Source organism: Pungitius pungitius, chromosome 10 (assembly GCF_949316345.1).
Source record: "Pungitius pungitius chromosome 10, fPunPun2.1, whole genome shotgun sequence".
In the NCBI taxonomy this organism is placed as follows: domain Eukaryota; kingdom Metazoa; phylum Chordata; class Actinopteri; order Perciformes; family Gasterosteidae; genus Pungitius; species Pungitius pungitius.
The window spans coordinates 20,599,737-20,626,858 of record NC_084909.1 but is presented as its reverse complement, the minus strand read 5'-3'; the positions used below and the strand labels follow the sequence as shown (position 1 = coordinate 20,626,858).

At 46.4% G+C, this 27,122-nt stretch overlaps 3 protein-coding genes across 3 annotated transcripts; 1 reads left to right on the top strand and 2 right to left on the bottom strand.

The window, feature by feature from the left end:
• Window positions 1-141: 141 nt before the first annotated feature.
• On the bottom strand, window positions 142-12,555 carry mcm3ap (minichromosome maintenance complex component 3 associated protein). The gene is made up of 29 exons (XM_037487849.2): window positions 12,464-12,555; window positions 10,658-12,211; window positions 9,969-10,177; window positions 9,529-9,610; window positions 9,219-9,360; window positions 8,802-8,983; window positions 8,540-8,679; window positions 8,094-8,291; window positions 7,693-7,961; window positions 7,400-7,562; window positions 7,139-7,296; window positions 6,314-6,537; window positions 5,880-6,103; window positions 5,155-5,255; window positions 4,898-5,029; window positions 4,493-4,609; window positions 4,266-4,418; window positions 3,938-4,135; window positions 3,792-3,860; window positions 3,581-3,715; window positions 3,321-3,471; window positions 2,894-3,155; window positions 2,588-2,685; window positions 2,004-2,394; window positions 1,607-1,879; window positions 1,367-1,496; window positions 1,090-1,275; window positions 757-892; window positions 142-613 (listed from the first exon to the last, which is right to left on the bottom strand). Exons 2-29 carry the CDS (start codon window positions 12,132-12,134, stop codon window positions 446-448), a joined length of 6,168 nt encoding a protein of 2,055 aa, XP_037343746.2. The 5' UTR covers window positions 12,135-12,211; window positions 12,464-12,555; the 3' UTR covers window positions 142-445.
• Window positions 12,556-12,560: 5 nt separating this feature from the next.
• LOC119228381 (endoribonuclease YbeY) lies at window positions 12,561-15,148 on the top strand. Its single transcript, XM_037487854.2, has 4 exons — window positions 12,561-13,140; window positions 13,298-13,429; window positions 14,229-14,297; window positions 14,840-15,148. The coding sequence occupies exons 1-4, from the start codon at window positions 12,931-12,933 to the stop codon at window positions 14,933-14,935; spliced, it is 507 nt and encodes a 168-aa protein (XP_037343751.1). The 5' UTR covers window positions 12,561-12,930; the 3' UTR covers window positions 14,936-15,148.
• Window positions 15,149-15,312: 164 nt separating this feature from the next.
• On the bottom strand, window positions 15,313-27,108 carry usp37 (ubiquitin specific peptidase 37). The gene is made up of 24 exons (XM_037487851.2): window positions 26,936-27,108; window positions 25,269-25,496; window positions 24,679-24,829; window positions 23,834-23,922; window positions 23,631-23,743; window positions 23,288-23,365; window positions 23,003-23,091; window positions 22,586-22,679; window positions 22,150-22,305; window positions 21,822-21,953; window positions 21,540-21,663; window positions 20,979-21,232; window positions 20,756-20,873; window positions 20,542-20,621; window positions 20,190-20,354; window positions 20,036-20,089; window positions 19,409-19,550; window positions 19,101-19,320; window positions 18,635-18,801; window positions 18,357-18,417; window positions 17,914-18,029; window positions 17,670-17,739; window positions 16,994-17,132; window positions 15,313-16,608 (listed from the first exon to the last, which is right to left on the bottom strand). The coding sequence occupies exons 2-24, from the start codon at window positions 25,440-25,442 to the stop codon at window positions 16,521-16,523; spliced, it is 2,874 nt and encodes a 957-aa protein (XP_037343748.2). The 5' UTR covers window positions 25,443-25,496; window positions 26,936-27,108; the 3' UTR covers window positions 15,313-16,520.
• Window positions 27,109-27,122: the final 14 nt, after the last annotated feature.

The window sequence follows — 27,122 nt, the reverse complement described above, 5'->3', positions numbered from 1 at the left end:
TGACATAGGCGGGGCCACAGAGAGCTCCTCCAATCAGAGCGCTCCTAAGAGCAACGCTGTACACGTGCTCACATGTTGAATAAATTACTAAAACGATCCAGCCTTTTGAACCATTGAATGAAAACTGGGCCAAAGTTAACTTGTAAAACTACACTTTTATTAGGAAGTCAGACAATTATTATTAAACATTACTAAAAATGGTTCAAACAATACACAAGATATTAAATGACATTTATTCACAAGTAACACAGACAAGAAGATTAGTCTTCCCAGATATGTTCACACATTTTAAGAAAAATCAGGTTTATGCAAAAATCAATATAGTAAGACAATGTATAGAAAAATAGCAAACTCTGTATGCCCTGAGCCCAGCAGATACCATGGCAGTCTCTCATCCCAGCCAGAGGCAGTCTTTAGTACTCATTTCCTTTTCTTTTCCAGTTCATCAATCATCAACAATGTTCAGCAGACCACTCAGCTTCAGTCTGCAGGCCAATTCTTCCTCATGGCTCGCCAAAATCTGTCGCTCGAGTTCCTTTAGTTGCCATTCCATCGATAGAGGCCTTGTTTTACAGCGATCTGCTTTGTCCCACAGATGATCCGGCTCCGGTTCCTGGAAAGTCACAGCAAGAGAAATGTTGGATTCATGTAAATTGTGATTGCACCAATTGCACAATTTTGTTATCTTATCCTTTGCAGCCACAAATAAGACGCCATCATGTGGCAACACTCCTCCAAAGGGGGGACATGTCATACCTGTGTGATAGCGGCTGACGGTGCACGCCTTATAGCTGTGGGCATCGACAACAGAGTTGAGGATGGAATAAAAAGAGGCGTGGACAGGTAGTCCAAGGAGCCCCCATCTAACCAGCGCTGAAGCTGCTCCGTGCTCCTGTGGACAGAAGTTAGAGTTAAACACGGCTCTCAAACTGTGGATCATTTTATGGCAAACATTACAAACCAAAGTTTACGTGGTTTATGAAGTTAATCATTTAGTATTCGAGCACACGTCATCCATCAAAATAGCAAATCCCCAAAGCACAAATCCTGGATGAAATGGAAACTTTGAGCAGAAGTGCTGTGATGCACCTTTTGCTTTCAGCCTTCTCCTTTTCCAAACTGCTGAGGACTTTGTGTGCCACCAGCTCTGGTGCTGTGGGAGTGTGCGTGATGTCCAGTGGGCCCGCCGGGCCCTCCAGAGGCTCGACCACACTGCTGAACAACCTCTGTCTGAGGGACAGACTGCTGGGCCTGGCCCACGCTGCTGCTTCCGCCCTGAGGAAGGAGAAAGCAAAGGAGGAGTAGCGTGATTGAGCCTCACGTATCCTTTCCACAACCAAAGGACCAAGCACAGTCTGTTTCTCACCCTTCCGTCTCTTGCTGCTTCTGTCGGTGTGTTCGTCTGATGGACTGGGTCCATTCCTCCGGGGGCTGGAAACCCTTCAAAGATTCTGCGGGGAGGTAAACCAGGATCTCCCCGTCATCCGTCACGGCATCTTAAACAAAACAAAGAATAACCTCACGTGATTCATCATCAATATACAGCAAGGAAAATGGTTCTTATCCCCAATGACAGTCAAATTGTTTTCCCAGAGAACGTCCTCACCTTCACAGACGGGTGGTCCGGGGACCTTCCAGTCTTTCAGCTTGTGGTCTATGCAAATCACCACCACGTCGTCCCAAGGAACCTGAGTGAAGGCGGGACACGCGCCCTTGTCCTCCCAGTTGCTGGATGTGCGGGTCCTGCTCTGAAGGCTCTGAAGTCTGACCCTTTCCAGCATGTTTTCCAGCTGCGACATTAGGAGCGGCTGACTGCGCTGAGAGACTGGGATCTGAGCGGCGTAGCGGAAGATGGAGGAGCAGAGAGCAGACCACGAGTCTAGAGAGAAAGGGAGTGATAATAACCGGATATAAAATGCATGGACTCATTGGTTTATTTTTTATGCTGCACAGTAACTGGAGCATGAATAGAAAATCTGCAGCACTAAATAGCTAAACCTGACCTGTAGTACACGGTTGCTCCCACTGTGGCAGCTGCAGGCTGAGGAGAACTTCACGCAACCATTTCTGGTGCTGGGGAGAGTTCCAACCCAGATGAGGTATAAACTCCTGGGTATCATGCAAGCAAAACTCTCCTGGTGGCCAGGAGAGTCTGGAGAGATCCCGGGACGTCACTTTGTCAGCGATGTGAGCCAAGACGGCGTTGTACAAGTGGATGACGGGCACGGGGCTCTGGGAGGGAAGGCGTGCGGCGACCCGCTCCTGGCGGTGAGCGTGGACTCTGGGGCTGAATTCACGACTCAAACCTGCCTCTACGAGCTGCACCAGGGTCTGACAGGAGAGCGGGAAGGGAGGCGGAGCACGAGCCAGCAGCCACCGTGTGGCCTGGCTGAGCTGCAGACACACAACAGGCAGAGAGGGGGGGGGGGGGGGGGGGGGGGTGGAGATCACTTGCAACAAAGCTACTAAACTCACCACAATATCCACCAGCTTTTAAGTAATTACACTTCAACACAACCAAATGAAATCCCAGAAAGTAGTTATATTAAAATAGAGTGTTTTTATGTCAGTATCCATGTTAATGTACCTGCTTGGATCCCTGTAGGTCACTTGTGGTCTCTGGTATGAAGTAGAAGGTGTACTCTGATATCATGCCCTCCTGGACCAATGTGTGCAGCATCAGGGCTGAAGGACAAGGAGGCACCATGAGAGGAAGATAATCAATTTACTCCAGATTAATTCAGATACTGTTCCTGTTGACTGTACAATTATGAATTTGCATTCTATTATCAAACCACAATCCCAGTTTGTGTTTGGTGATCATTGGGAATACAAACTAGAAACTGTAGAATAGAGCGTCTCCTTTCATTTCATCATTGGGGTCATTTCTCACCTTCTTGGAGTTTCTGTGCATCGATGGCGCACTCGGGCCCCGGCACCAGAAGGGCCAGCGGCAGCGGGCAGTGCCACGCGCTGGCCTGCTGCAGCTGCTTGAGCTGCAGCAGAGCCGACAGCAGAGGGACGTCCTGATCGTCGTCACCCGCGTCCATGATGGGCAGGGCGGGAAGCAGCACCATCAGAGCTGCCGTCCCCTGGAGATCACAGCACTCCTCCGTTTTGGACAGGCCGTCCTCGGTGAGAGGGCCTCTGGATGCCTGGGGGGGGGGAGGTGGCACCACCCAGAAGACTGCTCAGAAAACACCACGCTACACAGGGCCATGGCACTCCACAAATAATAAATAAGAATAAATCCAGCCCAATTATCAGCTTTGTTGATGTCTTGGTTTTGCATTTGACTGAAGTCATCGGCTGCAGTCTACCTTGATGCTGATGTGGACTTTGTGAGTGCGTTGTCCTTCATCCCGGAGTGTGTTGGTGACACAGAGGGTCTGCAGTTTGCCATCCAGCTCCTCCCTCACCTCCGACCCTTTGCCGCCACCAAGCTTCACCTCCAGCCAGTCTGACAGGATCCTAAGGACGACAGACACAGGAGAGGACAATTAAAAACAAAAAAGTGGCCTTCTAGGAGAAGACATCCAATCCCACCTCAAAGGAAGTCAAACCTCTACCTGCTGCTTACCTGTCGGCCAAGCTGGCTACACTGTGGTGGTCGCTGGGAAGGAGGAGAACAGCTTTCCAGAATATTCGGTCATGGGGGTTGGGGATATTCTCTGTTACCAGAGCCGGCAGGTCGAGAGGCTCCCACACTCTCTCACTGAGAGAAAAGCCAAAAACAGGTCAAATGCTGCTTCATGACGTCGACCCGAGCGGATAAACTTGTGTCGACTTACTCGAGCAGCTGTTGATAGTAGCAGTGCACTCTCATCTGGTGGATCGCTTCTTCCCTCATTCTCAACAGTCTTTAGGGGAAAATAGAAAATGAATACATGTTCCTCAGACATGGTGTGAGAACAAGTCCACTTGGAGAAGCACATACCTGGTGCTGGAGAGGGACAAGGTGCCGGAGTTTCCCAGGTTGACCAAGCCACGGGTCAGATCTGCCATGGAGGTCCGCTCGGGGGCGCTGGGAGCCAGAGCCCTCACTTTGAATCGAGGGTCCACGCAGCAGGGGGCGGCAGGGAAACCTCTCATCTGTCTCTTCAGCCGCCGGCGCACCGCTACCACATCGCGCCACCTGGTGGTTCAGACCAGGACCAGATCGAAGGTGGCCCGTTATTGAAACCATTTGGCCGGGCAAAGTGACCTTGGGTTTCATGGCGGTGCTTGGTTTCACATGATGGCCGATAGATTGCCCAGGCGCTCACCTTTTGATGTACTTCTGAATGCGTTGCAGCTCAGCTTCAAGGAGGTCTTCAACCAACAGCGCAATGTCTGCATTCAACGTCTCCTCGACTAGACTAGTACAGACCTGCTCGGTGCATTTAGCGACTCGGCCCGCTTTCTCTCTCACTGCCTGTCTGAATAATGGGGAGGGAGAGGGGTTTAAAGTCAGTGCAACTCATAGTGGGCCCCCGGAGGACATTCAACTTACTGAATCTCAGAGGTGGCGGTCTCCTCGATGGTCTCATCCAACACTTGGTAGATGAGCTCTTTGCACAGAGAGAAGCTGAACTGATCGAGGAAGGCCTCTTGCTCCTGCCTCCTCATCCTGGCACCGACACACATGGAGAAGGAAATGGGGCCAAAAAAGCTACTTTGATAATAGGCCAGATATGAGAATGTGATGACTGATCAAGATTATTGGTGCTGTACAGAAAATGTAGAAGTTGCTGCCCTGCAATCTCTGGTTTGATATTGTTTTTCTTTCACTTTGCTAAATCTAACCTCATCACATACACAGCCTGATGCTGTGAATAACATACAAAAGAATATTTTCTCTCCTGTGTTTTGGGTCAGAGCAGATGATGAGTGTAGCAGCACAGCAGCAGTAACAAACCTGGCTTCTTCGAGCGTGCGCTTCTCGTCAGCGACGCGCTGTCGCTCCAGCTTGATCTCGGCAGAGGAAATCTCCTGCAGCATCTGTCCCAACACCTCACTCACCATCGACTCCACCTGCACACCGCTCTGCCTGCAGCACAGGAAGTTGGTCAAATGAATACATTAAAAAAAATGTCACACTGTAATCCAATCATCTCTGATAACTGAAGAAGTGATGTAAGGAGAAAGCTGAATGGACAAAGCCACTGAACTTACGCAAGAGCTGCTGCGGCGTAGCTGGCCCCTGCATCTGCCACCTCCCTCACTGCTGCTCCAACCACCTCCTCGATCACACAGTCCAGCTCAGCTGCAATGTCCTGCAGGAAAAACAGTACAGCTGGTGTCAAACCTAAACTCCAAGTCTAGTTCATTGCTGCTTCAAGCACATGTAAATAATACCCAGCTTTTTGGATTACATTTAAGGCCGTTCAATTCTGCTTGTTCAATTCTTTGTTCAATGAGGTGTAAGGGAATAGTTTATAATGCACATGCAGACATCTGCTAAAGCTCATGGTGCAGAAACCTGTGTTGTTGGTCGAAAACATTGATTTTACAATCATATAAAAACAAACAAGAGCTGCATATACCATGATTCCTGATCAAATAAGAAACTGAAACTAGGGGAGGTTTTGCCTTTTTTGCAAGAGAATCTGAAAAAATATCCCTCCTCGACTAAGCTATTAATAGTTTAAATTTCAGACTCAACCTTAACATTGCAATTGGCATTTGGTGGGAAAACAAGCAATATATGATGCAATAATAATATATTTAACTGATAAGTATTGCAGGTTTATTATTGTACTTTAATGTTGGAGTTGGTCCGCAAAGTAACTACAGGTGCGCTAGTACAAATGAACCGCTTCTCCATCACCAAATGTACGACACACCAGGTGGTCCCTCTCATGTAGCCTGGCATAAAGAGCCGGAGAGATCTTGCTCACCTCATTGCTGTACACCGGTCGGGGTTTGGGGGGAGGTGACGGCGCTTTGGCGGGTTGGGGCATCGGCTGGAACAGCTGCTGGACGTCTGCCTGGCGGCCGCCGAACGGCCCGCTGGGCTCCCCGGTCTCATCCGCGGGGGGCAACCCAAATGCAGCGGGTGTGTCTGGAATGACCCGAGTCATCAACCCAACGCTTGGTGGTACCTTCACCTCCACAGAAATACCTGGGGACATTAAAAAAAACACACCTCATTAATATGTAACCAAAGCGAACCCTACGCACATTTTATTATTTTATGGCAGCCCTCTGGTTTATATGGAAGTGAAGTTTCTTTTTCTCAATAAAAAGGCATTTCAGTGGCTCTACAGTGCAGCAGGAAATAGATCTGACAGTTTTTCCTCGACTCTGCATCCTAACAATGCTGAGTAATTACCTTTAAATTGGCTTGGAGTGGGCTCATCCAGAGGGCCTTCCCCGCGATACCGGTTCTGGGAGTCAAAACTGCAGACTGGAGTGTGCTGGGGAGGGTTAGAGACGGGGCCCCCATTCACCACCTCTCCAACCAGCACGGCTTTCTTCGTGAGGATGACTTCGGACTTCTTCTGGGACAAAGGAAGATCTGGCTCCTGAAAGGCTACTCGACTCAGCTCAACCACACTGTGAACAATATTAATTAAAGGTATTAACGTATATATCAGATGGACATAAGCAATAACACAAAAGGTGGATAAGGTTAACAGTAACTGTATCAATACCTGTGAATAGTTGACATAAGCAGTGTCAATTCTTCCCTTCAAAGTCTGGAACTCTAACCTCAGCTCCTATGAAGTCCCTAATAAACTTTATTATACACTGAGACCACTAAGGACAAAAATGTATATATAATATAATATATATATATATATATATATATATAATCACGTATTATTTTGTATCAGCCTTATGAGCACGCTTCAAAATAGTCGTTTTTACTATTTTCCATTAGATTGACACATGTTCTCATGATTTTATTTCCCTGGTTACAAAACCAACCTTTATCCAGACATAAAAACAAATCCCCCTAGCACTCCGTATACAGATCATTGGTTTCCATAAAAAAGTGACATTAGGTTAACAAACGGATTAAAGATCTGAGAAATCAACAAATATTTGGGCCTGATGATCAAGACTAATGTAAATGATTGAATGACGGATATCAGCACAATGAAATGTAGGCATGCCCAACCTGAATGAATACATGAACACAGGAGACACCCACCCTTCGTTGACGTTGAGGCCGTACTGCTGGATGAAGTCAGAAGCCTCTCCAGTGTTTCGGAACATCAACATCCGAACTATGTCCTCGATTGGAAACGCAGTCGACCTTGGACCCGTAGTGTGAGCGATGTTCAAGGTGCTCAAGGCTTTGGCTCTAACCTGTACGTATAAACACACATTTTGAAAAAAACAAAACAAACATAAATTGCAGAGTTGAAGGTTTTCTCCGTTTTGTTAATCAATGAAGGAACCCGTCGGCCACCTGATTGAAGTATCTGTGCAGGAGGCAGCTGGCGAGGTAAGAGGCTCCTTTCACCAGCTTGAAAAAGCGCACAAAGTTGTTGCTGTTGACTGCAGTGAACGCCTGCACAGCCAACTTTACCTCCGGGGAATTACGCACCTCGTCGCGGAATTGCTGAACATCCCTGCGTAGAAAAGGGCGGGAAGATATTTCTTTACCGTTTGCAATGGATGCAAACAAACACGCCGCGAAACATAGAAAACGTAAACGAATCATTTCAACAACAAGGTCCATGTGTGCTCCTGCAGACTGACCGAAGGATGTCACCGTCGTTGAGTTTCAGCAGCACGTTGTACTGGCGAAACTCCGCCTCCATGGGGCAGTAGACCTGACGCATGGCCAGGTCCTGGTACATTTCTTTCAGGCTCTGGAGGCACTTTGTCATGTTCTCGTTGTTGATCTTGGCGTCGAAAGCCGACATGTGCTCCTCGCAGAGGTGGTGAGCGCAGTGCACGTGGAAGCGCGTGCACTTCTCGATCAGAGACACCGTGTGAGGGCAGCACAGGTGCTGCTGGGTAATGTCCTACAAGGGTTCATAGAGGAAGGAATCAGACACACGGCACCACTTATCAAACATCTCAGGTTTGCAAAAACAGCCGCAGTGTGTTTTTTTAACAATAAGATAAAACACAAGTCGCTGGAAGGAGGCCGTTACCTTGCGAATGGCGCGGGTTCTGTTCCAGACAAAGTCGTACCAGTCCCGGTAGTTGTCATGGCCCTGGTCCATGATCTGGGTCACCAGGTAGTCCATGGTCATGCTGAGCACGGGCAGGGGCCGCAGCTCATGGGGCAGGGGCTCTTCCTGGTCCGCTGAGGAGCGGCTGTACTCCTTGATGGCAGCCGAGTGGTCCACCTGGTTCAGGGACAAAAGGCCACTTCATTTCTTGCAGACCTCGCTCCGGTCTTTGTTGAACGTGGAAGCTTCCACTTGCATTATCTTTCATGAGTTGTACAATATGCCTGTAATGTACCTACAATATGATCTTATTGCACCCATGTATAAGCATTCCATTTGATGACAAGCTAGAGAATAACGCAAATAACAAAACCCGAAAAAGAAAAAGAAGCCTGAATGTGGAGCGCAAGTATGAAGGACGTTACCATCTCAGTATCTGGGACGACCTCGAAAACGCTCAGCTGTTTCCTGGTTTCCCTCATGAACCTCTCCTTCTCTGGACACATGTCAGGGCAGGTCCCCACAAACACTTTAGACAGGTCCAGGTCCGTCCTCTTGGGCCGACCTGTGTGGACACATTATGCCCTCAGTTAGAATGTCTCTCATGTTAAAAAAGGGGCAGTTTAGATGTTCCAAACTATCCCTTTAAAGACGGCAACGGTTTGGTGGGAGAGCTGCTGCAATGACCTTGACGCAGGACCTTGTCTCTCTGCTCCAGGAGGCGGAACTTGTCCTCGGCGGTCTCTGCCACCTGACCCACGAGGTGCAGCAGCGAGGAGGGGACCGGGCGCTCCGATCCGAGGCTCTCCCTCTGGGGCTCAGTGTCAAACTGCAGAGACTTGGCCAACGGAGACTTCTTTACCGGAGAACTGGCCCATGAAAAGACACAACAAAAAAACATCACAGCCTCCTTTTGCGGAGGGTCCAGCAGATAAAAATGCCAAAATAACGGGGAGGAGGGACGTTTGCTTGCACTGTAATTGGGAGAAAATAGTGATTTATTCTTTCTGTGCAGCGACTCTTTCCACTGCGTTTAGGGAAGGCATTGGTCCGAGACAGTTTATATGTAAAATCTGTGTTATAATGACTCGTGTGTATGTGTACCTGCGATTGAAGTTCATCAAACTGCTCATTGGAGGACCTCTGACTGCAGGTTTTCTGAGTGGGGAGGAGGAGGCGGACTTGGACTCTGTGTCCTCTGCCTCCTCCTCTCCTGATGCACGTCTGCTCCCTTTGTCCTCGGGACCTGATGCACAAAAAGCAATACAGTGATTCACAGAAAATAATTAGAAAAGGTAATATTGAAAGAACCACTAAATCATTTTATCAACGCAGCGCAACTTGCAGTTGGGTGCAAGCAATTATTTCACTAATAATTATTAATTCAACCGTCACAAGCACGCAAAATATTTACTTTGCTTCTTCCTCTGCCAAAGGATAGCGATCTCATGTCTGTGCAGTTGTTTTCCTCTCTTCTTTGCCCTCGCCGCTGATGCCTGAAAGAGAGTTAACAGAAACAAAATAAGAAAGGTACACATCAAGATTAGCGGCTAAGCTAGCTAACTGTTAGAGTTAAACTTTATGAGCTCAGTCGAAAAGGTCATTGGTGCCGCAGACTAAGTCTGAGGAGTAAGAAAGAGAAGAATAACTCTGAATACTGTGGATGCTCCAAACTGGCCACAAAGAACAGGAAATAGCGGGTAACTAGCGGACACTCTGACCCACACAATTCAATGTAGTAAACGGAGAGAAAAGAACTAAGCTACGAAGGGAGCAGGATTGGCAACGGGTTAATATCATGCCACGTATGGCAAGCGAGCGCTACCGCTGGTAATTAGCATAGAGTCGACTCACGTGGTCTTCAAAGTGCACTTTGACCAGGTTCTTGGCAGGCTGGCACAGGACCCTGCGGACTTTGCCGTAACGGCCAAAGTGCTTCTCCATGACGTCCTTCCTGTTGAGGTTGGGGGGCACATTCCTGCACTGGATGATGGTGCAGTCGGTGACCGACATGCCACTCAGGCTCTCCGAGCTCTGCCTGCGTCTCGTTGGGGTTGCATTTGCTGAGTTTAGAGAGGGTTAAAGACAACGAAAGCATGAGCATATTCGTACAATGCAATCAAAGATATGTAGAAGATGTACTGGCAGTTCAGCAAGAAACACTAGTGACAGACATGTTCAATCTTTGGTGAAATTCATCAATAGCCCAGATAACTATTATTCACACTAATTATAATGTAAATTGTAAGCGTTCAAACAGGTGTGGAGGACTTACAACTAGGAAAAGAAAAGGTGACTAAACCTAAACCATATACAAAAAAGTATCATGTTGAGTTGCCTTTTCTAGTGCAAATAGTTTCAAAAACATTCATACACCTTCATACAAAATGTAAGCGACACAGCAGCGTAGGGGGGGGGGGTGTAGTCGAGTCGGCTGACCAGGAGGGAGGGGGGGGGGGCGCTGACCAGCTAACGGTACGACGGCGCCCCGCTGTTATAATGGTCGGGGAAACACTGCAGCGTGTATTATTTGTATGTCTTACCTGACTCTCCTGCTCTCTCGAGCGCCTCCCTGGTCAGTGGTTGCACCGTTGGAGGTGCAGCAGGTACGTCGTCCCCCTGAGATGGAACATCTTCCTTCTCCGTTTCCTCCCTCTTGGTTGGTGGTGGGTCAGACTCCTTTGTGACCTCTCTGCGGAGACCGCTTAATGCCCTCCCAAATAAACCCAATGGTGGCACACGGGACCTCATTAGGGGCCTCTTTGAAGGATGCCTTGGTGAATCTTCTTCAGCTGGAACATTCTCCTCCCCCTCCTCTTCCTCCTCAGCTCCTGTGGCAGAATTCTCGGGGACAGCGCTGGGGGGCGTCAGATCTTCCTTTCGCTTGGTGGCTTTTCCGAGTCGTGCAAACACACTGGTCTCTCCCGGGCCTTCAGGCTTGCTCCGTTTCCCCTCTGTACCCGTCTCCGCTCTGGCGTCGCCGTAGGCTGGGGGCGGACCAGCGCCAAAAAGGCTTTTCGTCTGAGGCTGGAGATCTTTGGCTGAAAAGCTGAAGGACGACGGGGTGGTGGGCTCGGCCGTAGATCCCTTAGTGGTTGAGCTGGAGGGAGCCGCCGGCTGGGAGAAGGTGAACTTCAGCGTGTTCAAAGGAGCGCCGCCATTGCCCGTTGTGAGTGTGTTGGTCGGGGCGGACATTGAGGGGGCGGCGGCGGGCTGAGAGAAGCTGAAGCCCAGCAGCCCAGACGTGTCCCCGGTAGACAGCGAGAAGCCAGTGGCGGCGGCGTTGGTGCTGCTACTCATGATGCTGGAGCTGGTCTGGGACCCACTGCTGCCAAAAGGTGAGCTGGACATTGCAGTAGTTTGGGGGTTGGCGGGCTTAGGGCTTGCATTGAAGATGGGTTTGAACAGGGCCTCGTTTGCTGGCTTGAAACTGTAAGTGGAGGAAACAAAGCCTAGGCTCTGGGTCACACTCGGAGCACTCCCAAACACGCCGGCGGGGACACTGGTGGATGATGGCTGTCCAAAAACGGACTGTCCAAAACCCATTGGCTGAGGTTGACCTGAAGCAGTCAACGAGCTAGAAACCATCTGGGAAGCTGCAAACCCGGGGGGGGGCTGCTGGCTGAAACCCGCAGTCTGCCCAAACGCAGACGGCTGACCGAATGAAGGCGTCTGGCCAAACACGGAACTCTGGCCAGGTTCACCTGTGTGTCCAAATGGTGGAGCAGAGCTACCACCAAAGCCCGAGCCACTCATTCCTAAAGGCTGCTGTCCGAATGCTGGAGCGTGGCCTCCTGCGGGCAGCGAGGGCGGCTGTCCGAAGAGGCTGCTCCCATGAGGCGAGGCCTGGCTCAAGGCGGAGGGCTGCCCGAACGCTGATGGTTGGAAGAAGCCCGCAGATTGGGGCTGGTTGCTGGAACTTTGCGACCCAAACGACTGGAACAAGGCCGTCTTCGTGGCGTTGCTCGGGGCTTGGAAAGCTCCACTTTGGGGACTGCCAAAAGGATTGGATGGATTCATGGCGCAAATACTAGCAGATGTCTAGAATCCTTGGGTTTTCTGGTGTAAAAACAACGGTCTTTGTCCAGGCATTCGAGCTGCAGAAATGTACAAGACTGATTCAGTCTCTGGAGTTTTTCAGTGTGACGCTCTATCACGTTTACAGTCAACGGCATGCTACGATGTCAGGAAGGAATACAAAGAATTGGCTCGGCAGCTAGCATGAGCTAACAACACAAACATCGTTAAGTTAGCGTAGCAAGGGCCTATCCATGGCTCTTCAAAATGTCGCGTTGTCACAACAAAAGTCCTGAAAAACTAACGCACCGATGACACGACAAAAGTCTCACCTTTCAGAGTTTGCGTTAGTTTGCCAAATATATTGACAAGTGGTGCGCTTTCAAACCCATTTTCTGACATCCGCTTCCGGTCCGACAGTTAATTGTGTCCCCGTTGGACGTTACATCCATTTCCGCTACTGCCAACGTTGCGGCCGATTCTTTGCTCAAATGAGGGACCGCTTTCCTTAGACGACACGACATGCTGAACTCCTCTTGAAAAACACAGATAAAGCTTAAATAATCCGTTTGAAGTCGTCCGTGTTGTTATTGCGGTGTCACCTTGAATTCCGCCTGCCCGGAATGGCTGGACATCGCTCGCGACTAACGCAAAGCTGACCAACCGATCTCTTGAGCTCGCTACAACAGAAGTATCAGTTAAATTGAAAATGGCGGCCGTCATCTGAGGTGGGTTATTCGTGTCTGGGTCCCAAGTTCTTTTGAATAGCCGTTCCCCTCTCTGTACGCCGTATTTTCCAATGGGAGTAGTACTGCGGAATCTCCAGAAGGTGGTGCCTCTTCGCCGCGCCAGACTGCGCAAGGACGTTGAAACGCTGAGGCACATTCTGGGGATCCATAAATTTGACCTGGGCATCGTTTGCGTGGATAATCACAGAATTCAGCACATTAACAACGTTTACAGAAAGAAAAACGTGCCCACGGATGTCCTCTCATTTCCATTCTACGAGGTAAATATGAATAACAGACAGAATGCTCCTAAAAGTATGAACTGGTCCAACACTAACGTTACATATTCCATCTCGACTGGTGTGTGTGTGGGGGGGGGTCACATGGGGTCACTTCCTGTACCGATCACAGCTTAAATGTATATGCATGTCTCTGTAGGACCTGAGGCCTGGTAAGCTGCCTTGCCCCTTTCATAGAGATGAGCTGAACCTTGGGGACATTTTCCTGGGGGTGGAGTTTGTGATGGAGCAGTGTAAAGAGGACTCCTTGGATCTGCATGGAACCCTCGCCGTGAGTATCTGCCGGCCTCCACGCCATGTTGAGGTGTTCAGGGTCCAGTGCAGTTTGTGGCTGATTTCACAGACTTGTGTTTCATATTCAACCTTGTTATTGCAAACCACCTAGTCTCATGTGTTCATATTTAGAGAGGCAGCGAGATCCTCCTTGTGGCAAGTGAGTGGGGTGGGGGGGTGAGGGTCTGCGGGTCGGGGGGGTTGTCGCGGACACTCGGCTCCCCCACACAGAACCCGCCGCCATCGACCACCCCAATCTCCACCATCACCCCCACCCTGACAGATCCAAGTGGACCGTATCTGGTAACAAAGCTGACATTAGTTTAACGCTCCTGATTATAAGTAAACAGGGGCTCAGGCGTCTCAAATAAAATAAAAAGGCATCTTTACGGCAGCTGACCTGTCTACAAACAGCCGTTTCTGGTAAAAACCCGACTGCCTGCCACAGCGGGCACTTTCTCAACACCTAAGACGGCGAGGACGGACTTGCGTTCCCGCGAGAATAGACTCACGGGTACTTGATGACGTCACCATGTCAACTTGTCTTGCTAATACGTTTTAATTCAGTTCTTGACTGTTAAGTATTTTACTGTTATCACGTATGTCCAAGAGAACAAAGTCCACACAGGAAGGCATGTTGACAGAGGGCCACAGACTTGCCGTCGCTTGCCACTGGCAGAAGGAGGATCTCGGCCCTGCTGCATATTTACAGTGACATTCTGTTCCATGATTAACATCTAACGAATGATGTATGTGTGCAGTGACATCAAGAGCTCCTCTTCTGCCTCATGTTTTAGGTTGTCACTGCACATGGCATCTGTCACCTGCTGGGCTACAGACATGAGACGGAGGAAGAATGGACTGAGGTCAGTATGTCGTAAATCCAAAGGAACGTTTCTCACTAATCTTTTACTTGATGGTATGTAGCCATGGAGATGGAGATGGTTTGGGGGTTTCTGTCCACACGCATTAGTGACAAGTTTTTGGTGAACATATATATATAAATATTCTTTTACTAAACGAGTAAAGGTTTATCATGGCCAGTCTGTGGGTTAATTCCAAGTAATGGCAACACTTTTGGGAAAGCAATAATAAATTATACAATTAAAATCCTCTTAAAGATTAGATACCCAAAAACCAAATCCTTTTTGGTAAATAAGTGTGAGGCAGACATTTGGGAACCATCATGGTTACAAATATTGTTCGAGGTAACAAAAGGAGGTTTCTTTGAAATGTGGAAGCACTGGTCCTTTAACTGTAAAATGGGTTCAAACCAGCTGAAGAAACCTATATGAATAAATTGCTTGTTTATATACTTTTTTTTTAGTAAAGAAAAACACAAAATTGTCTATTTAAAGTCTTGAGTGTTTTGTCACACTGTAAATAAACAATGTAAATTGTTTCCCAGATGCTGCAGAAGGAAAGTTACATTCTAAACGAGTACAACCGCCTCACAGGGAGGAACCTGGAGCCCCTGATGAAGAGATGCGCTCAGGACAGGTGAAGAGCACCTGCTGCCTGAACCTTTGCACTACGGGGAGTGATGTCACCATCTGCACTGGATTCACCGTCATGTTGTCTGAGCAATCACACGCTACTGATTTTAAGGACTTTAATCAGCTGGCAGTAGACACACCGCAGTTTGACTGAATATGCTTTCAAAAATGGGATGTGTGGGTTGTTTTAAACATCAAATTAAAAAGTCTGTGCACTTTCACTGTAATATTTTATTAAAATCTGCTTCAGGAAGAGTCAGCTGTGTATGAAGGGTAGAAAACAAGCTTTTCATTTTCACTTCACAAAGACATTTTACCCTCTTTACACAGGAATTGGGGCGGGGCATTCAGGAAAGAGCCATGTTTCAAAACTCAAAGAGTGACATAAACACGGGTATGAAACAGAATTCTTCCAGTATAATGATGCACACTTCCTTAAACATCAATGTGTCCATGTTTTACGATGCGATTTCATGTAGATTTGCTTGTGAGGGAAGGAAATGATTTGATGTGGTCTGAGTACTTCAACATTGCACATCGATCACGGTCTACTGAAATGTGATTTCAATTTTTACAGTGAAAAACAAAACAGCTGCCAAACCAGTGCGTAGTCAAAAAGCAAGCGGGTTAACTGAGGTCTATGGTGTGAAATACTGGTCATAAACATAAAGATGGGGAATTTAAAGGCTATAGCCGTCTTTCCTGGAGCTATTGTATTAATTGGTGTTTTCCCTCAGCATATCTCGCTGGGTTAATTAACATATCAACCATATGTTGCAATAAATAGAAAATCTGTTGGCTTTTTATCAAGGACAGCCGTACTTGCACATATTCAAAAGCAAAAAGTTTGTACATATTTCAAAGTAAAGCTTGTTTACATATTTATAAAAGTTTTTCTGGGAGGCACAGTCAAAATCTCCAAAGAATAGAGTACTCTTTACTGAACATCTACTCAGTAAAAACAGGCTTTCTTATGCTTACTGATGTCTTTCAAATCTATAATAGACACAACCACCCACACACACACAGTAGTTCATAAGTCAAGCACAAAAAAAGCCACACACTCTGACAGAAAGCTGATTCGAAATTGACCAGATTAAGCCAAAACATAAATATTGCACCAAATGTACCCGCTAAATACAACACCCCTCTAACTCTATAATAGCTTATACTCCAACATAGAATATATCTTTATTTAGTTTATATGGGAAAGAAAGGGTCTGCAGAAGATACAATCTATGAAACACCAGTAGCATCTGGTGTTTGGTAATTGCATGTGACCTAACGGTTAGAGACAAAGAAAACTTTACAAAAAGGGTTTGATAGAAATCATAGCTAAAGAAAAACTCCAGCCCCAAAAAGATGGAGAACAAATTTGATCCACTTAACATTTTTAACTGTATTTCTGGCATTTTAAAAAGAGTCTGGAAAGTTTTGGGCCAGCATTTACAGGCGCTAATTTAGCAGAGCAGTTAGCGTGTGGTTGTGGAAAGTGCCTGAATACTACCAAAAAACGAGGACGGCAATCAGTAGTACTCTGTTGTTGAGAGGAGAGCTCCAGCTACTGTGGGTTAAGCTGAGGACGTGTCCCTCTCAGAGTGGCTGCAGGACGTTCCTTCCTCCCTCCAGAGGGGCGCTGGCTCCAGGTCTCTCCATTTCAGACAGCTGCTCGAAGACGTCCCTGAAGAAAAAACACGGCACAACATTAGGGTTGGTACCGAGAACCGCTGCAGACAATAGCCTAGCGCTTGTGTAGCTACAGCGGCTAGCTAGCTATCTACCTTCTATTTCTATTTATTTAAGTCAGTGTTTCCCTGCGTTCCTTCACGGCACCATCGCCCCGACGGACGCAGGCAGACACGTGCGCGCACACAGACGCGCACACAGGAGCGAGCACGCGCTCACAAGCGGTGGTTCCCCCCCCCCGTCGGACGGTCCCCACCAAAGAATTAAAGTGTGCGTGTAGCAGCGTTCCTCGTGTGTTGTTTGTCATTAAGGCGCATTGAGCTGCAGACGTGACTCCATTTACTAAATACACATCCTACATACATTAAAGAAAGACCCACTTATGCATGTAGAAGAAGATGTATCCACTGCGGTCACGGTCTCGCTGCACAGCCGCTTCCTGCGTGCGGGACACATCCAGGTCGTTGTAGGTGAGCCATGACTGCTTCTTCATGTCGTACACGTCACTGATGTAATGGCCTACGGAGGATATCAAAGTGTATTGGGGGACACTCGCATCAGGAATGGAAGGACCATGGTATGCCAAAAAGGTAGACACAATACCAATAGGACACCAGTTGAACTCACGGAGGAGAAGTTGTGCCACCATGTGACCATCACTTCAGAATACATAACATGTGATGTCACAGTGCTACACTCATTCAAATCACATCAAAGCTTTGTACTGCCCGATGTTGAGCACTCCTCCTGTGAGGTCATGAGTGGTTCATCCATCTTAACACACAACCACTGAACCTGGCGATGTGCTTTTCTTATGTTCTGACATTCAATTTGGTGCCTTTAATGGTTTTTATACAGTATTTTTCAAAAGGACCAGCTGTAAAACAACTGTTAGGCAATGCTTTCTAAATTAAAAGGAAATTGAGGTTGGGAAGCACCAATCAAACCTAAAATAAATACTAAAATCTTAAAATAATAATAATAATGGTGTCGCCTATACCCAAATTCAGAGTCCGTATTTGTGCATCTGTGGACAAAAGCAGAAAAGGCGCTCACCAGAAGACGAGGTGCTCCCAATGTGACTGACAACACTGATGAGTCTGAACGAGTTGGCCACGTCTCCGCTCTGTGGATCACAATCAAGTCACTCAGTGTCCATTATGAATACGACTACTCCTCATTTGATGGAGTGATTATATTTGTTACTCTGTAGCACACTTTTTAGTTGATTGAGGATATAAAAGTTTAAGAAAACAAACTCATTTGACTAGACACAGAGAGACGATTCTGCCGTTGGTACCTCAGCGTTCCTCTTCAGGACCTCAGCCTCCACTTCAGTGTACTCCATGTCCAGCACGTCTTCGTTGCCAGAATCCTCATCAGAGCACAGCAACTCAGGCAGAGAGTTGTTAAACTCTGTTAGGTGAGAAGGAGGTGTTGATCATGGCTATACGTCTTCTAGCGCAGCGTATACAACTGAAAGCTTTAACTTAAGGTCTCTCAATTCCTGTGTCCCACAGATATCACTTCAGACAAAATGAGGATGAAATCCCTTCATCGATATCTATGAGCTCAGAAGTTGGGAGACGCCTATCGAAAAGCCGCCGTGCCGGTCTTCCCTTTCCAATATTTAGCTCAACTTTCAATTGTTATTCAGCTCCTTTCTGTCAGGATAGGATTTGAGGTCCTGTATGTCCATGACACCAGCATACCCAATAACGTTGGATCCACCTCGGTTCGTACCTTGCAAACTGAGCTCAGTGGCCCTCTTCAGATCGTCATCCTCCCTCAGCTCTTGGGCCTCCTGTGCAGGGCGAGACATGGTGTTACACTGAGACATTTCAACATTGCCCTTTCACACCAATTTTGTTCCTGGGTGGCATAAGCACATTTTATTAGGACGCAAACCAGGTTTTTATTGGGCAGTTACCTTAACTCCTACTGCTAGTTTGCATATTTGATGCAGGTACCATCACAAGGATAGGGTTTGAAGGAAAAGCGAGCAGGTCATGTGATCTTACGTGCTCCTGGAGGCTCTGAGCCAAAGCTTGCTGCAGCTCCTGTTCCTCTCTCTCCTGATCCAGACTGTACTGCTGGACCCAGTCCAGCTCACCCTGCTGCTGCACACTGTCTGGAGTCTGGTTCTCCTTGTTCTCATCCATGGTCAAGTCCAGGGAATCCAGCACTTCTGCACAACATTGACACCTTGAGTCAGTTACCGCAACAACTAGCTGCTTAGCTGAGTTTTCAGCTGAGTTCTGAGTTTTTTACCAGAGTTTAATGAGAACATGCTTCTTGGCCTAAGACAAACATTTTGGTTGTTGAGGTTTTGTTGTCAATGCAAAAAGCCACATGTCAGTGAAGAGTCGCAAGACTTGTGCAATAATACATTTAACTACATTCACACACAATCCCGCAGTTAAACTCAAACTCAAAACTGGACAGCCCCCCCTCAAATAAACCCCTTTTTCCAGAATGTTGGACTACCTGAAGGCGGTTTGCTCTCTGTTTCCAGCAGGTCTGTATGATAGGCCATGTCATGGGCATCTGTATCCCCAAAGCCGGTGTCCGGGCTGCTGGACGGCTCATCCTCCGGGGCGGGCGCAGCCGAGAGCCCGGCCTCCTGGCGACTCATCTCCAGCACGACTGCCATCATCTCGTCATCATTTATGCCACCGAAGTCCGCAGAATCTAAAGCCCCTCCTCTCTGAGGACACACGGGACCGCGTCTAAAACAGCAACACGCAAAAAAAGGAGGCTGCATCGTGATTGACGGGCCGGTCAGCAGAGCTTACCTCCGGGGGTCGGTCATCGTCATCAGGCGGACAGCTGCTGAGGCGTCGCTTGCGGCTCATGTTCACCTTTCTGTTAAGCTCTTCTTCACAGTCGGAGTCCAAGAGAATAGAGGTGCAGCTGGCCACTTTCCCTCCAATCCTTCTACACACACAACCAAAACACTAAAGAGCTTTGCCAAAGCTGTGGTCACGTGATCAGTTTGGCTACGCTCATGTGTGGTTGTGTTAGTGTTTGAGATGGCTGTGAGCTTCTTTTTATTTGACATTGGAAGTTCAACCTCAGGGGCAGTATAAACTGCCAAAATACAGTAAATCATATTTAAATGACATTAATATATTATATGGCCTTCAATCTCAGACCCTGGCTTCAACATTGCAATTTTAACCATTTTCCATTGCTTTCATTCTCATGTTTTCCACGTGGGCCAAATATGTGTCATGTTGCTGTTTTTTACTACTGTAACAATTCTTTGGTAGTTATGTTTATTTATTAAGCTGAAATAAGCATATTTAATATTACATTTTATGGCAGTTCATTATACAGTACATTATAGTCTTGTAAGGACGCCAGATGAACTTGTTTTTTTTATATGAAAGGATTAGCATCATTAACCTGGCAGTACTTACCGGAGAGGTGCTGTGGAGGAGTTCACCAATTGAGACGTTTTCAGCGTTCTTAACCTTAAAAAAAAAAAAAAAAACAATAAAAATTGTTTCAAAAGCTTGGGAGGGTGGTGATTCAGAATGTGACATTTTCTTTAACGGTGGGGAGATTTCTTACATGGAGGTTTGGGAACTCCAGCCGAGACTTAAAGGGGGTCTCGTGGATTCAGTGCAGTGCGACAGCAGGGTCAGGTATCGAGGAATCACCACCTGCTGGCCCAGCTTGCTGTTCATCGACAGCTGAGCGTTAAAGCTGTAGCGTTTCAGGTGGAGGATGAGCACCCTGCAGGGAGAGCAGAGCCATCACAGACCAGTTAGTCTTAGTCTATCGAGTGCCTCTTTTACTCCACTAGTGATTGATCAATGATGACAGGAAGTAACCGTAAGTAACTCAACCGCAAGCATTTGAAGAATGAAGGGACACTTTTATAATGTGCATTGAACTTCCAATAGTCTGTGTGTACAAATACCTGGGCAGTTTGCTGAATTTATGCATGACAGTTGCCGATTTCCCATTGCACTTCTCACACGAGTACTCGATTTCCTCCATCTACAAGAGGAAAAACATCCATCACTACACATTTAATGGTTACATATGTAGTTGAGGCTTGTTACTAAATGGATATAACACGCATTGAAAGTGCACAAAAGACAAATTCATGAGTAAAGTGTAGACGGTCTTACCCTAAGAAAGAGATCAAGAGAATCCTGAATGGAGCGAAGCGGGAGGGTTTTCTTTCGCCGCGGTAGGTCGATGGACAAGTCGTTGAACTGCTCTCGCTTGGTCACTACCTCTCCACATCTGCAGAATGACAATGTATGAATGAACATTTGTTTTCCCCAGAGCCCCCATCAGTTATTGCCAAATACATAACAGACACAATGGTAAGCGACCAGGCAGACTCACCCTTTGCAGGTGATAGTGTGTTGCACCTCAAACTCCATGTTGACCGCCACGGGGCAGGTGTAGAGTCGGGAGGTGTCCGCCTCATCACCGAGCTCCGCTTTGGTGGGCGGTGACGTCGATGTGGCGTCAGGGCCGTCCTCGCACAGCGCAGAGGACGTCGAGGGCGCCGCTGCTTCGTTTGTCCAGCTCTTGTTCATTTTCTCCACGTCGTCCTTCAACTGGTCCAAACACTGACTGAGGAACTCGTGAGCATCCTGGTTCATGAATACAAGGCGAGGGTTATGTACCAATCTACATTGGCCGCATACTATTAGACGGTTCCACTACTAAATACTCATTTGAAGAGGGTGGACTTACATGCTGTGCATTTCTGTGTTTAATATTTGTTAATACTTTGGATTCATTTTTAGAGATTTGATTTTGACTGTAAGCAAATACGGGATACACAAAAGAACAGTTTTTCTGGTGTGTGTGTGTGTGTAACATGGCACAACATTTGATCTATTGGTGCACACACTTGTGTAGCTTCTCTGAACTATTGATTCTCGAGGGACATCTTACATTCTGCATGTTTCCAGAGAAACGCTCAGCTGTGGACGAGATGGCACTCTTCACTTTCCTCAACAGGTCCTTTTTTGTCTCCGGACAGCCCACGTCCTTCTTGACCATAAGGTGAGCAAAACGCCTGCAGGCAGTAAAGGTTTAAACCACTTTAAAAGGCCAATTTTTAAAAAAGCAGTCCATTAACAAATTAACCAATTGTTAATAAAAAGGTGGTGAAGACCCTTTAACAATCCGAAAGCACAGATCCATCTTATGTGTCTACAGAGACTGACGCAGTACCTCAGCAACGCATTGATGGGCAGCTTCTTCCACGGGATGCTCTGCCTCAGCATGTCGCTGGAGAAGGAAGGGAGGCTGAAGAGAGACTGCAGGATGGCGTTCATGTAGCACGTGTTGCCCAGGTTGGAAAACCTGTGGGGTGAAAAAAATCTAATGATTTAAGGCCTTGGATTTTAGATCTCCTTCCAGGCCTTAGGTGTGAATAGTTTGGTTTAAATCGTTAATGAAAATATGGCCTTTGGGAGACATTTCTCTTCCTGTATAAACAGCCTTATCTGCAATCCAGTCTCTACACATCCAGTCTCTGCCCAGGCTCACAAACTCTTACCCTTGCAGTGGGGGCTGAGGCTGAGCCAGAGTGGAGGGCCGCTGCTTGTTCCAGCCGCCGTAGTCCAGAGAGGTGCGTACCTTCTTAAAGGGAGTGGAGTGATTGGGCAGCGCGAGGCTTCTCTTGGCTGCACTGCTCTGAGCTGTACTGGATGGCCTGGGGGGTGGTGGGGGGGGGGAATAGTAAAGTTTAGACAGATGTGAATCACTGGACCCAAAGAGGTTTGATGCGTCAACTTGTACAACTCAAATGTATCCAATTTCATTTTGACAAACACAATAGCTTCAGTGCTCACTAGCCAATGTATATCTATTTAATTAATGTGCATTTGTGTAACACTACTGTTAGCATGACACACGAGAATTGATGGAGAAGTAGAAGTTTTCTGGGGGGGGGGGGGGGGGGGGGGTTTGAGCCGACCACTACGGAAACTCACCTGTCCAGGAAAGAGTGGCTCTGGCTGTATTCCTTAGTCACAGATCGGCTCCCATAGAACGACGTTGGCTGAAGGGGAGATGAACCCAGTGGAGCTGAGGGCAAATGAAGCATAAATTCTAGATATATAGGTTAATTCTTCCAAATTTTTTACATTCTAGTTTACAGTAAGGTTTTTTATTCTTTTGGGCTACGTGTATTTTATTAAGCCGCCATCTTATCGCTGAGCATCTTAATTGCTTCTAAAAATGACCAATAATGGCAACTGTGATTACAGTTTCGGCAAGCCAAAGCCAATGGCGGGTTACGAAGGTAACAACCATTTGTCAAAGTTTGTGGTGAGCACTGAGTGGTAAATACATGCCATACATAAGCAGAAACATAAATATAGTGTTGCTGCAGAGCCGTGGAAGTTTACCCGGGGTCCTGTTCTCTTCTGCCTGCTTCAGCTTATCTTTGCAACTTAGTAGAAACTTCCGGGATGGATCTGAAGTGGCCTTGTTGTTGCTATGGACAAGGACAAGGAGATATTTGGATGTTAACCAACTGGTGAATCTGGATATTAAAGATTCTGGTATAGTTGTTTTCACCAGATGAAAGGAAAGAAATACCAAAAACCCATTTACAGAGTCTGACAAAAGGTTCCAGGCCATTCCATGGGCATCAAAGGACCACTAAAGCCCATTCTGAGCTCATCTTTTACCTTGACGAGTCATTTTCCTTGGGGTAGTCCTCAGTCAGGTCACTTTCCGAATTCAAGAGTCTCTTTCTTTTCTCACTCCTGAAAACAGTAACACGGAACAATCATGTTACAGGTCTGAACTGAAGATTTCTAAACTGGGAAGAAAAGCAAAACCATGAGGACTTAAATGATGACAGGTGTCAGTTAAACGGTGACATAGAGGAAGATTACCACCTGGAATACCGGCAAAGGGCCTGTAATCGGTAGATGAGCTCCACTCTAAAGATGCCAGGCTTCCCCGCCTCATCCAATTGACCACATGACATAATTTGCATATCAACAGCTACATTCATTTCCATCATACCTGTTCTCTGAGAGGCCCGTGCGAGTGGGAGTGGAGGCCGCTCTACTCGGGCTGCCCAGGGGCTTTCGAGGTGTATCCTCTCTAACTTCTGCACTCTGCCTCCTCTGTGTTGTCTGAAAAACGTCAGGGAATTGTCAGTCAAACAGGAATGTACACTTTACACTCTATATTAAAAGTTTAACATTTGGGGTTTACTTGCTCACCTGTCTCTCTGCTGAGGAATTGGTCTCATTTTTCGCAGAGCGGTTCCCAAGCACACTGAAGTTTGCACATCCATGGGATGATTTTAGAACTGCAGGAGAAATAAAAATTAATTAGTTCAGTTGTTCTTTGGAGTTTAAGTCTGTGTGAATCCCCTCTCCAAAAAAAACCTGGACATATTTTTTATTGAGATACAGTCTGTTGAAATTGGATTTTTTTTCTCAGTCAATTGGTAACTTTTTGCCACATTTGTGACTTTAACACAAAGAATCAATGGCGATGTTTAAATGATACTCCGGAAATTATCTAAAACATCAGGGAGAGTATTGAAAAAATAATTAGTTCTGTGTAAGTTTTATGAAATTGGGGCCAGATCATCAGAGAGGTTCAACGTTCTGTTGTAATCTGTAGACGTCCCAAAGTAGTTTTAGAAGAGACAACTATGTAAATACAATGCTGCTATGCAGTATCAGGACTAGGATGAATTTCATCAAAAAATAAAGGACAAATGTGAATTTGAATCAGATGTAACAGAACAGTTTCATTTTTGGTCTGATTTGACCATTCTTTAACTCAGAATATGTCCGTCAAACTGAAAAAATTAAAGTATTTACTGAAATATAAGAGACGCCCTTTTTTGTCATCTCTACAAATTCAATATTACCTTCAACTAAAGCAAAGCCCCAACTCTAACAAAGCAATCAGGGGTTTGGTAACCAAAAAATACCCTGCTAAATTAGAAACCCTGATTGTAAAGATGAATAGAAATCAATTTAATTTGGTTTTCATCGAGGTGAGAACCCTCCAAAGCTTTGCAAGTTCTCAACATCAGCAGTGGTATAATTACTTGGCTTCCCCAGCTTCAGCTTCTCCAGGTATTCTTTAGTCTTCTGAAGCAAAGTCGGAGATATCTTGTCAAAGGCGATGGTACTGCTGTCCTTTAAAGTCAGCTGGAGTCGGCTCACATTCTGAGTCACAGCCTTCAAGTTCTGGTTTAGCTGAGGGACAAACAAATACTACATTAGTTTTTCAAACTTTCAAAAAAACACCAAATCCAACAGCAACTCCCGGGTCACCCATCAGCTTTGGATATAATAATTTATAAACCCTGAATGTAGATTCCTTTTTTGATTATGGTTTTGCTAAAATTATTTATAGAAAACTAAACAAATATTTTGGTATATTTCACATTAATGCTCCAAACCCCTTGAAATTATATCTGCAAGCTCGTCATGGCGGCTTAATCTTAGTAACAAACAACCATCAAAAAGCTGACATCCATATCTACTGAAATATTCACAACGAAGATGTTCTTTGTGCTCTTGAAAATAGTGAAAAGGGGTCTGGATCTAAAAAATTGTTACAATGAAAAGTGCAACAAAGGTTGCTGTTTACACAGTTGCACCAGTTTTTGAATATGCACAAATTGAACAATACCTGAAAAGTTTTGGATGCTCGGCCACAGCTGAATCTTATACACAGGTTGACTTTGTTCTCCTTTTCCAGAATCTCAAAAGTTCCCTCTTTCCATCTGGTGGAGCCCAACTCCAAGCTGTACAAGCGGATGTTTACAGCACCACCGCTGGAGAGTTTGGGCACTATGGTTGACATGGCTTACTGTGCAGTTGGTGCACTTTGGAGGCTGGGACTTGTGATCAACAAATCCTATACAAGAAAGAAATCAAACGATGTGATTACAACAGTGTGCGTCATTTAAAGCCCACCATCTGTGATTAGTTGTCATGTCATGGTTTAACCATATCAGTGCCAGGGTTTTGCCATTGCTTCATAGTGACAGCAGTCAGCTATGGAGCTCAATGATAAACAATGCAAATTGTAAATAAGAAGGGCTGATGTGTCTGTAGCCAAAAGTAAATAATTGTGGGATTCCATACCCATATGAGCCCGACCAGAACAAACACGGCATCGTTTTGATCCAAAATGAAGCCTGAAAAACTATTGTGGCTGTGAGGGCAAAGGTGCCATATTTTTTTTTACCTTATTCTGACCCTTGTCCACCTTCTAGATCCCTCAAACATTCAATGTCTCACTTCAGCTCTCTACATAGAAACCCATGTAAATCTCAGAAGGAGTGACGCAGAGTGTGAAAAGTGGTCGGTGGAGAGGATCCGACCACCGACCCCTGCCTTTCTGAAAAAGGAACCTTCCTCAGAAGAGGACTGAAAAACTAATGAAACATAATCAGTGATTATGAAAAACGTAAATACGATTTCAACACGCAGTTTATTTTATAAAATAGTTTAAACTTTTGTCAAAAATTAAGTGTAAATGGTGTCTGTAGCTGAAAGATTGGAAAAGCTGAAAGTTTAAGTTTAGAGAGGATTTGAAAATTAAATGATTTATACAAATTCAATTCTAAGACCTAGAAAGCTGAAAAGTCATCACCTTTCTCCTGAACGAACCGAACATTTTAATAGCTGAAAGTAGGAAGCAGTTCAAACGCGGCGCGGAAGAAATAGAATAATAATAATTCGGGATAGAGATTAGAAGAACAATATGCTTTAACGCATTCCAACAATAACGCAGTTAAGCTAAGCTGCTACGGTCAACGTTTTACTACTGAGGTCTGGTTTAAAGTCACAACAAACTCCACCACATGCAGCCTTTCATCAGCACAACAGCTACACGGCACACTTTAGAGTGGACGACACACTCCCAGCAACGTTTTGACAGAAGCGGGTTAATGTTTTGTGCAGCGGAGGAACTCACTTGTTAGCTGGCTAGCAGTTCCGATACGAGTCAATGTAGCGCCGGTGTGCACTAGCTATCAAACTAACCAAATGCCATTCAGAACCGCGGCAGCGAAGGCGAGCGAGAATGCACGACAATATGCGACCAGCGCTCCTTATTTAACGTTAGTTTAGGAAACCAAAAGATGAACGGTCACAAAAAGAACCGACTCGGGCAAATAACGTGGGATATAGATGTCGTCCCTTCATCTACCATCGCTGAATGGAGGGGAGGCCGACATTAGCAAGTCGGCTAGTATGCTAGCGGGAACTAGCTAACTGGCTAATTTGCCTGGTTGTAATATGGTGATGAAAACACTCTGACAGTTTGATTAAAGCGTCACAGTTCTTTACCTATCGGTGATACGTGGTCGTCTGGAAACTTTTAAATCACAGTAACGTCTTCGTAGGTCCTGCGAGGGCGCAAAGTTTGGTTTGCCGGCATTCACCTGCTCAGTCAATACGTATGTTGTTGACAGTGACCCGCGCACGACGCCTCGCAACACTGCGCGATGATGGCGGGAATGTGAAAATTCACAAC

Excerpts from the sequence above, each read along its gene's own strand:
- usp37 (XM_037487851.2), bottom strand. The coding sequence starts at position 25,442 with ATGTCAACCATAGTGCCCAAACTCTCCAGCGGTGGTGCTGTAAACATC. Across the intron at positions 23,923-24,678 it reads GCTGAAGCTGGGGAAGCCAA|TTCTAAAATCATCCCATGGA; the intron begins GTAATTATACCA and ends TTTCTCCTGCAG. Across the intron at positions 16,609-16,993 it reads ATCTTCTTCTACATGCATAA|GGACGTCTTCGAGCAGCTGT; the intron begins GTGGGTCTTTCT and ends TTTTTTCTTCAG.
- mcm3ap (XM_037487849.2), bottom strand. The coding sequence starts at position 12,134 with ATGAATCCATCCAATCCTTTTGGCAGTCCCCAAAGTGGAGCTTTCCAA. Across the intron at positions 9,611-9,968 it reads AAGTGCACTTTGAAGACCAC|GCATCAGCGGCGAGGGCAAA; the intron begins GTGAGTCGACTC and ends ACTCTCTTTCAG. Across the intron at positions 614-756 it reads CGTCAGCCGCTATCACACAG|GAACCGGAGCCGGATCATCT; the intron begins GTATGACATGTC and ends GTGACTTTCCAG.
- LOC119228381 (XM_037487854.2), top strand. The coding sequence starts at position 12,931 with ATGGGAGTAGTACTGCGGAATCTCCAGAAGGTGGTGCCTCTTCGCCGC. Across the intron at positions 13,141-13,297 it reads TCTCATTTCCATTCTACGAG|GACCTGAGGCCTGGTAAGCT; the intron begins GTAAATATGAAT and ends ATGTCTCTGTAG. Across the intron at positions 13,430-14,228 it reads ATCTGCATGGAACCCTCGCC|GTTGTCACTGCACATGGCAT; the intron begins GTGAGTATCTGC and ends CTCATGTTTTAG.